At 37.1% G+C, this 10,142-nt stretch overlaps 2 protein-coding genes across 2 annotated transcripts; both read left to right on the top strand.

Annotated features, from left to right (window-relative positions):
• Positions 1-1,717: 1,717 nt before the first annotated feature.
• Positions 1,718-2,911, top strand: LOC103519755 (cytadherence high molecular weight protein 1-like). The gene is made up of 2 exons (XM_008484841.3): positions 1,718-1,793; positions 1,952-2,911. The coding sequence occupies exons 1-2, from the start codon at positions 1,764-1,766 to the stop codon at positions 2,909-2,911; spliced, it is 990 nt and encodes a 329-aa protein (XP_008483063.1). The 5' UTR covers positions 1,718-1,763.
• Positions 2,912-6,568: 3,657 nt separating this feature from the next.
• Positions 6,569-9,743, top strand: LOC103519754 (protein P200-like). The gene is made up of 4 exons (XM_017448305.2): positions 6,569-6,658; positions 6,822-7,767; positions 8,055-8,846; positions 9,494-9,743. Exons 1-4 carry the CDS (start codon positions 6,635-6,637, stop codon positions 9,640-9,642), a joined length of 1,911 nt encoding a protein of 636 aa, XP_017303794.1. The 5' UTR covers positions 6,569-6,634; the 3' UTR covers positions 9,643-9,743.
• The last annotated feature ends 399 nt before the right edge of the window (positions 9,744-10,142 follow it).

The raw sequence follows: 10,142 nt of genomic DNA, 5'->3' as shown, positions 1-10,142 counted from the left end.
GTGAAACCAGAGTTCACTGTACAAAATGCTGTTGAACGAGTGGCTAAACCATCATACGTTGTTCAGGAGCAAGTAATTCCTGTCCAGAAACCCAGCTTTGTCGTCGAAGAATCAGTTGAGAGAGTAACGAAGCCAAGCTTTGTAGTGGAAAACGTAGTACATAATGTGCAAGTCCCTGAGTTCAGATTGCAAGATTTGACTGAGGTTGTTCAGAAACCAGAGTTTCTCGTCCAAGAAGTTGTTGAGAATGTTGTCAAGCCGGAGTTTAGTGTTCAACCTATTGTGACCAGTGTCATCAAACCTGAATTTGTTGTTGAAGAGGTTCAAGAAGCAGTTGTCAAGCCTTCATTCGTAGTGGAAGAAGTAACAGAGTTTATAACGAAGCCAGAATTTCATGTTGAGGAAGTTGTTCAAAAAGTCACCAAGCCACAGTACGTAGTACAACCAGTACCCACTGTAGTCGAGAAACCGACCATTGTAGTCCAACCTACGACAAATGTTGTACAAAAACCGATCTTCTCAGTTCAGGAAGTGAAGGAAACAATCGTGAAACCGTCTTTCAATGTTCAGCCCTCTCAAGAAGTTGTGTACAAACCAAGCTTCAACGTCCAAGAGCACCAAGAGAAAGTTATAAAACCAAAGTTTGTTGTTTGCCCTTGCAACAAACGGAGACCTTGCGCTTCACATTCTGGTCCAGCAGCATCAACTTCCGCTCACCAGAATTTCATCCTCAATCGTCCTCACCATCCACACACTGAATACAAGGAAACATATATAAAGCAATTTGCTTCCTAAAACAATTCACTTATTCCTCACCTACTGGTCAGTTGACATGATGCATACACCAGTCGTTTTTGTGGTAAGTCTCTCCCCTTCCGCCTCTGTCTTTCTCATGTAGGTTATCCAAAAGTATTTATGATGAGGTAATTTGAAAAGAGAGTAAGTAACGTAATATAACTCAGGCTTAGAACCACCATTCATCCCGAGGCTTCATTTAAATCCAACGTTACCGGGCTCCAAATTTTAAGACAGAGATAATATCCCGGACTAGTGATTGTTGAACTAAACATTAGAAAGAAGGAAAACCAAACCCGAAAAATACTCAAAATGCTTAAAAAGGCGAGAGTTAGAGAAAAAAAAAAAATATTCTCGAAGTCTATGTATACGATTTAAAATATCCCGAGGCTTCATTTAAATCCAACGTTACCGGGCTCCAAATTTTAAGACAGAGATAATATCCCGGACTAGTGATTGTTGAACTAAATATTAGAAAGAAGGAAAACCAAACCTGAAAAATACTCAAAATAAGGCGAGAGTTAGAAAAAAAAAATATTCTCGAAGTCTATGTATACGATTTAAAAAAACTAGACAATTCAAAGACATAATTTTATTTATGTAAAGAATTCTCATCAGCATAAACAATACATCAATGGATTGCGTCATCCAGATACGACATTATCTTCGTCTTATGATACGGTATATAAAATTCACCTCTCAATTCTTACTAGACAATTCAAAGACATAATTTTATTTATGTAAAGAATTCTCATCAGCATAAACAATACATCAATGGATTGCGTCATCCAGATACATTATCTTCGTCGTATGATACGGTATATAAAATTCACCTCTCAATTCTGTTATCTGCTGAATGAAGTAATCCATTATCTGTTCCATCAGCAATTTCTTTTCTTCGATACCTATATAAGCTCCAGCATTGTCTTAAGAAGTCATACTCTCTTGTCACTCACCAAACTGACAACATGGTTTCCCAACTTCAATTCACCTCATTGGTAAGTAAGAATTACAAACGAAAAATAAACTTGGTTACTCAATAAAAACATAAAAAAAAATAGTATTTTTAATGAATAGTTTCAATTTGGTCACTTTTATCCTGGATTTGATGATCCCTTACAGTCGATTCTTATCCATTCTATTTCTTGTGTTCCAGGTCGTCATAGCTTTAGTCAGCATTGCCACCGCTCATCCCAGACCCTTCAATGCCGGTTACCCACCCACAGGATATCCCGCAGCACACCCCGTACACTCACCCCATGCCCTATACCCAGCCCCAGCAGTAGTAGAAATCCCAAGCCCGTGTCCAGACTGCTATGTCGAAGTCATTCAGAAACCAAGCTTTGTTGTTGAGCAGAACACCGAGGTGGTACAAAAACCCGAGATTCTCATCGAAGAAACATTACAAACCATACAGAAGCCAGAGTTCATCGTCAAAGAAGACACGGCTGTAGTTCAGAAACCCCTCTTCAATATTGTTGAACAAGTTGAGACCATTGTCAAGCCTGAATTTGCCGTTGAAGAGGCCCAACATGTTGTTGCCAAGCCATCCTTCGTAGTTGAAGAAGTTGAACAAGTTATCACCAAACCAACGTTTGAAGTTGAGGTAGTTCCCCAAGTTGTAGTGAAACCAGTTTTCGTTGAAGAGACCACAGTACAGAAAGTTGATAAGCCAGCGTTTGCCATTCAACCAGTCGTGGAGGTCGTTGAGAAGCCAAACTACGTTGTCGGAGAAGTTTCTGAGACTATTACAAAGCCAGAATTCGTCGTCACTGAACTAAAGGAAACTATTGTCAAACCCGAGTTTACTGTACAGAACGCTGTAGAAAAAGTCGCCAAACCATCGTATGTTGTACAAGAGCAAGTCATCCCCGTTCAAAAACCCGCCTATGTTATTGAAGAGGCTGTTGAGAAGGTCACCAAACCCGCTTTTGTGGTAGAAACTATCGTTGAAACAGTACCAGTACCCGAGTTCAAATTGAAGGAGATTACTGAAGTTGTCCAGAAACCAGAGTTTTTAGTACAGGATGTAATTGAAAGCGTAGTCAAACCTGGATTTGAAGTTGCACCTAGTGTAACGAATATCGTCAAACCTGAGAAGTCTTCACTTGACTAAATAACTTATTTAGTCAAGTGAAGTCAAGTAAATAAGTTATTTAGTCAAGTGAAGACTTATTCTCTTCTTATTTTAGCATTAATAGATTAGTACTTGACATGGTATCCCGTTTTCAAAGTTTACCTAAATGTAAAAAATTAGGAGAATTTTTTTTTTAAATTCGTCTGCGGCGCTCAAAAATTCGATCGGACTGCACTTCTGAAAATTTTGGAGGGGAGGGGGTCCCTACAATGTTCCCCTATGTACATATGTGGCCCGCGAAGTACCTCCCAATGTACCATGTGGCCCACAAAGTTGGAAACCCCTGACCTAGTGCCAAGCTGAGAAATGATACAAGTACGTAGGTACCTAACAAATGGTGCTGGGGAAGAATTGGGTAATTTTATTTAAATAATTAGAAATACAGAAAAAAGAACAGAAATAATTAGAAGGCAAATTCTTCTTTCCAACTGAATGGGGGATTGAACTGATAACGGTTGTCAAACCAAGCTTCGTGGTTGAAGAGGTAGCTGAGTACATCAAGAAACCAGAATTTCACGTAGAAGAAGTTGTACAGAAAGTCAGTAAACCACAATATATTGTAGAACCAGTCCCAACAGTGGTTGAAAAACCAAATATTGTAGTCCAAACAACCACGAATGTCGTGCAGAAACCTGTCTTCTCCGTCCAGGAAGTTAAAGAAACAGTTGTTAAACCTTCTTTCAATGTTCAGCCATCCAAAGAAACTGTCTATAAACCAAAATTCAACGTAGAAGAACAACAGCAAAAAGTTGTGAAGCCCAAATTTGTCGTATGCCCTTGCAACAAAAGACACCCTAAACCAAATCCAGCACCCATTCTCTCTCCAGCTCCAGTAGCATATTCTGCCCCTCTGGCTCCAGCACCAGCACCATATTCTGCCCCTTCAAACTATGCTGCTCCCACAACCAAGTACAACAACTATGCTCCATCACACCAATACAATCATCCAACTCCTGCCACTTACCCATACAAACAGTATTAGAAAATTACTACCCTCTGAGGGTGGCATGTTAGACTGACTCTTAGATTGACTGACGTCAATTTATTTATTGTAAATAGCCTTATTTATTTGTAAATTTTATTTATTATTAATTCAGTCCAATTTATTAGTTCAGTTATTATTTATAGATGCTGGCGATGTATGAATATAATAAAAATAAATAAATCTCGATCTCTAACAATAATAATACTTATAAAATTTATTTATTTTTAAGTTTTTTCGAAGAATTCTTTCTTTTTTGGCCTCTTTAAAACTATCATACTTTGATAGGTAGGTTTTATGGTTTGGCTTGGTTTTTAAAAATAGCCCCAGATTTGAGATTCTATGTATTTATTATGTCTCTTGTTCTAGATAGGTTTCCTACTTATGAATATGAAGAAGTTATGTTAGAAACGATTAATGTTCTTTCTTCAGGTGATTAGACTCTATCACAGGCATGTGACAAATTTAGAGGAAATCACAGTATTAGAAGTAGGCAGACACCTTGATAGGAAGTTGGAAACCCCTGACCTAGTCAATTAAAACGTCCGGGTACCTAATATTCTTTTTTTTTATATGGCGTAGAGACCTTTACTATCACTGCATTTATAATCGTACGTAAGTAATAATTATCTAATAGAAATTTAACGAGGTGATGTAGGGAGGTAAAACCATGCGAACTAGGTGCCTTGCTTTTATTTATTCCTCGGCAGATTGGTGCCGATAAAACCAAAGTTTGTTGTTTGCCCTTGCAACAAACGGAGACCTTGCGCTTCACATTCTGGTCCAGCAGCATCAACTTCCGCTCACCGGAATTTCATCCTCAATCGTCCTCACCATCCACACACTGAATATACTACCCCTCAAACCCATTCAGAATCACACCCGCAGTACTCTCATCATTTCAGCTCAGGTTACCATCCCCAAGATACCGCAAGACATTACAGTAAGCATTATCCTCAACATTCCGCATCAACTGGACATTATTCACACTCTCATTAATCAATGATTAATAATCATGCCCTCAAACCCATTCAGAATCACACCCGCAGTACTCTCATCATTTCAGCTCAGGTTACCATCCCCAAGATACCGCAAGACATTACAGTCAGCATTATCCTCAACATTCCGCATCAACTGGACATTATTCACACTCTCATTAATCAATGATTAATAATCATACCTGCACATTTATTAGTTAGAGTACCTTTTAAAAATGAATGTGATTATTTTATTTATTTTTGACCATAACAATAAATTAATAATATTAAATAAGTGTAACTGAGATTCTAGTGATGTTCAATTGTGATGTTCAATTCATTCTTAACAAAATATATCTGTTCATAATTTCCTGTAAATTTTGCAACAATTATAGGAAGTTTCCAACATAAACCTGTGCCTGTCTGTAGACCCTACCTTAAAGTTTAATTAGACTACAATCTTATACGAAACCCATTTTAAGAGGAACCCTTATAAAGTATTTCCATAATCACCTTCAAAATAATTTCATCGTGAATTTAGAACAAATTGTTCGTCCTCGGAAACTTGTATGAGATTCTATGTATTTATTATGTCTCTTGTTCTAGATAGGTTTCCTACTTATGAATATGAAGAAGTTATGTTAGAAACGATTAATGTAGGAAACTTGTAAACAAAAATGACACCATTTTAAAATGGCCCAATCTGAGGTTCAAATGAAAAAAGTTTTAATTTGAACTCTAAAGTGTACCCCTCATATCCTCCTGTAACATCTCATGCCTCCCATTACCCATCTCATCCTGCTATAACATCATATCCTTCTCATTCTCCCGTACCAAGCTATAACTCACACCCTGTGGCATCATCCCCCCCAACTCACTCTTTCTATCCCAGTCACTGTGCCGAGCTGAGAAATGATACAAGTACGTAGGTACCTAACAAATGGTGCTGGGGAAGAATTGGGTAATTTTATTTAAATAATTAGAAGAACAGAAATACAGAAAAAAGAACAGAAATAATTAGAAGGCAAATTCTTCTTTCCAACTGGTTGGGGGATTGAACTGATAACCACGTCAGCAGCTGACGATAACGGTCAGCTTTTTACTTTGGGTGACTTTATTTATGAGAATTGAACTGTGAGCAGTTCATTTTTTGTTATTATTATTATTTTGCAAAGTCAGTTTAAAAAATAACGCCCAATTAATAATGTTTATAAATAATAAGGTCTATCCGAAAGACAAAATGAATAAAAATTATGTAATCTCATTCTTATTTCACTTCATAACATCAAATAGGTAGCTCTTAGTTTACACAATGGGAATAAAAAGCTAATAGATTGATGCAATTAATTATCACACTTCTTCAGGAAACCTGAGTTCAACATCCTGTGATCCTGCTAAATATTTTGCATACAACTCATTATAATAACTACTCTATTGTTTGAGTCTGCTCAGATTTCATATTATTGTCCTTGACTTAGTGACTTCTTCACATTATCACACGTGACATCCGACACTTCCAACTGTTGATACAGAATCTGAGATCTCTTGTATAACAATCATATCTCAATGTTCAGAATCCTTTAGTAATCTAGTTGTTAATCTAATGTAAACTTATCAATTATTGCCAATTTCAATAGCGAGTTATCTGATTGAAAATATTTTGCATGACATCATAGAACCTCTATAAAACCAATGGTTTCCCTAATTTTGTATTATTGGTCCACTATTGACTGACCTGTCAACATGAATTGCTCAATAATTTTTCTGGTAAGTTGGATATTGATTTTATATTAATTTATAAATTGTTTATAGCAACGACTGAATTTAAGCCAGTACAATTTAGCTATCCATACCAAACTTATCACACTTTCTAAAGAGATTTTTGTTGTTAACTAAACTCGAATTTTATAAAACATTTCTTTTTTTACAGGTCTGTGTATCATTTCTGGGTCTAGTCCATTCTCACCAATGTCCCCATGGCGTTCACCACAATCACCACCCGGGAATGTATCGTCTATTCCGCCGGTCCATACCCAGTCCCTGTCCTGACTGTTATCCTGAGATCATAGAGAAACCCCATTACATAGTGGAACCCAACACAGAAGTTGTCCAGAGACCCGAATATGTGATAGAAGAGAGAGTTCATACGGTACAGAAACCGGAATATGTTGTCCATGAAAGCACAGAATCTGTTCAGAAGCCATCTTACCACGTAGTCGAAACCGTGGAAAGGGTAGTGAAACCAGAATTTTACGTAGAAGAGGCACAATATGTGGTTGCCAAGCCTTCTTATGAAGTGGAGGAGTTCCAGGAGGTTATTACCAAACCAAAATTCTCTGTTGAAGTAGTTCCCCAGTCAGTTGTCAAGCCCGTATTTGTTGAAGAAGTAAATGTTGAGAGAATTGAGAAGCCAGCATTTGCCATCCAACCAACAGTAGAAGTTATTGAAAAACCACATTACGTTTTCGCCGAAGTAACTGAAACCATTCAGAAACCAGAGTTTGTGGTTACCGAATCTAGAGAAACTGTATTGAAACCTGAGTTTTCCGTCCATCCTGCAGTGGAAACAGTCGCTAAGCCTACATTCGTTGTACAAGAACAGGTGTTTCCCATTGAGAGACCGACGTTCGTTGTCGAAGAAGTTGTTGAGACCATCAGCAAACCCAACTTTGTTGTTGAAACAGCGGTGGAAAGTGTTCAAGTCCCTCAATACAGTGTTCAGGAAGTCACTCAAGTGGTTGAAAAACCTGAGTTCGTTGTCCAGGAAGTTTTTGAAACTGTGACCAAACCCGAGTATGACGTTGCTAACACCATTGTGAATGTGATCAAACCTGAATTTTCAGTACAAGAAGTTGATGAAACTGTTGTAAAACCAACTTTCTCGATTATTTTTTATAATCGATTACGATTACGATTATCAATAATAATCGATTAATCGATTATCATAATCGATTATTCCCAACACTAATCGAAATTCCTCATTCTGGGATGTCTGGAGATCATTAGCCAGTGCTTTTAGTCGTTCCTCCTCATGTTTCTACTCAAATAAGTAACTAGATATGAAGCTAGTTTAGTTAACACAAGAATAAAGATACCAAGCTTTTAGAGACACAAAACTATAAAAAACTTAGTCAACGTGTGCCTAGATTTTACAGCTTTCCAACTTTCTCAGTTGAAGAAGTAACCGAGTTCATCACTAAACCAGAGTTTGAAGTGGAAGAAGTAGTGCAGAAAGTGTCCAAACCCAACTTCGTTATTGAGAACGTCCCTACTGTTATCCAGAAACCAACCATTGTAATCCAACCAGAAAGATCAGTTATAGACAAACCTGTATTTGCCATTCAAGATGTAGCAGAGACGATCGTTAAACCAAGGTTTGATATACAGGAGGCCAGAGAAGTGGTGTACAAACCTTTGTTCACAGTCGAGGAACATCAAGAGCACGTTGTGAAACCGCCAACTTTCTCAGTTGAAGAAGTAACCGAGTTCATCACTAAACCAGAGTTTGAAGTGGAAGAAGTAGTGCAGAAAGTGTCCAAACCCAGCTTCGTTATTGAGAACGTCCCTACTGTTGTCCAAAAACCAACCATTGTAATACAACCAGAAAGATCAGTTATAGACAAGCCTGTATTTGCCATTCAAGATGTGGCAGAGACGATCGTTAAACCAAGGTTTGATATACAGGAGGCTAGAGAAGTGGTGTACAAACCTTTGTTCACAGTTGAGGAACATCAAGAGCACGTTGTGAAACCAAAGTTTGTAGTTTGTGAATGTCACAAGAAGCGACCACATGGAGCTAACTCACACGCCTCATATCCTCCTGTAACATCTCATGCCTCCCATTACCCATCTCATCCTGCTATAACATCATATCCTTCTCATTCTCCCGTACCAAGTTATAACTCACACCCTGTGGTATCATCCTCCCCAACTCACTCTTTCTATCCCAGTCACAGGATTTTAAAATCACAAGGTCCCAGAAGAATAACTGATTAAACTAGGACCTTGACAATCAAAGTCTTCGGGTTTCATTTGATATCATACGATATATTCCTTAATATTTTAAGTCATTCCTAAAAGTCTCCCGTTCAATTTCATCAGCATCACTTTGTACTGCACTTTGTCCCGTGTTTGAACTAGACAGACTTAAAAGTCCAGGCCTCCTTCATTCTTAAAACTCCTAAAGGGAATTTCCGATCTAGATTTTGTATACCATTACATACATGTAGGTAATTTCCTCACTTACCTTTCTTCTTTCTTCATTTTTTACAGCTTCTCTATCAAACAAAGAGATCTTTTGAAAATTTCACCATAAGCCCTTGTTAACAAAAGGAGTTTGAATAAATCTCGTCTGATAAATTTTTAAAACACATATTTTTAAAATTCCGTGTTTAGTCAATTTATAAAAATTGGTCATAAATTTAGTCATAGAAGGGTAAAGATATGTGGTTTCCTTTTTCTGTCGAAAAAATCCATGAATAAAAAAGATAGGGATTATGATCAGGTGTCTTTTGTGAAAAAGAAGGAACTTTTACGACAGGAAAAAAAAACTGATAGACTTTTTTCCTCTACTGAATGATGTCATTTAAAAGCCCAGTCACACAGAGGTACCTTCTCATCCAATAACACCATCCCATTATTCTTCCTATTCTATCCCGTCCCATCCTTCGCCCTACCCTTTCAATACTCACCACACTCCATCAGTACCAACTCATGATTACCATAGCTATTCATCCCATAACCATTACTAATATTATTTCGGGGCCAAGAAACGCCTAAATAATTGCGAAGAAATTGAGTTGGAATAGAAAGATCCAGCCGTATTTTCACTAGTCCAATTTGTAAATAGTTTCATGAGTATTTATTTATTTTTAAAAATAAAGAAACTGTTTATTTATTTATTAAAATAATTTCAAAACAACATGCCTAAAATCTCGTGTTAAATTTAATTTTAGATACATATATTTTATTCAGTAAGATAGAGACGTTTCTTCGACAGTGTACATGATATAATTATCTCAAATGGAAATGTCCATTCACAAAGATATAGTCTAAGGAAAATGTAAAATTCACCTCTTCCACTTCACTCTTCCCAATGTGTTTGGTGAAAAGGTTTTAATGTGTGGCTTAAATGGAACATGGTTTCAAGTAAAATTACTCACATTAATAATACTGAACTTGTTTAAAACTAAGATTACCTCAAAAGTGTAACTTTACAATGGGATTAAAGTTTTGTTGATAGATGAAAGTG

The sequence above is a fragment of the Diaphorina citri genome, unplaced genomic scaffold (genome assembly GCF_000475195.1).
Source record: "Diaphorina citri unplaced genomic scaffold, Diaci psyllid genome assembly version 1.1 scaffold2927, whole genome shotgun sequence".
Taxonomy (NCBI): Eukaryota; Metazoa; Arthropoda; class Insecta; order Hemiptera; family Psyllidae; genus Diaphorina; species Diaphorina citri.
The sequence above is the reverse complement of the archived record's forward strand: the minus strand, read 5'-3'. Positions and strand labels throughout refer to the sequence as shown.

Bases quoted from the DNA above. Each gene is read 5' to 3' on its own strand.
- LOC103519755 (XM_008484841.3), top strand. From the start codon at position 1,764: ATGGTTTCCCAACTTCAATTCACCTCATTG. The intron at 1,794-1,951 runs GTAAGTAAGAAT...CTTGTGTTCCAG, and splicing joins AACTTCAATTCACCTCATTG to GTCGTCATAGCTTTAGTCAG.
- LOC103519754 (XM_017448305.2), top strand. From the start codon at position 6,635: ATGAATTGCTCAATAATTTTTCTG. The intron at 6,659-6,821 runs GTAAGTTGGATA...CTTTTTTTACAG, and splicing joins ATTGCTCAATAATTTTTCTG to GTCTGTGTATCATTTCTGGG. The intron at 7,768-8,054 runs CTTTCTCGATTA...ACAGCTTTCCAA, and splicing joins TGAAACTGTTGTAAAACCAA to CTTTCTCAGTTGAAGAAGTA.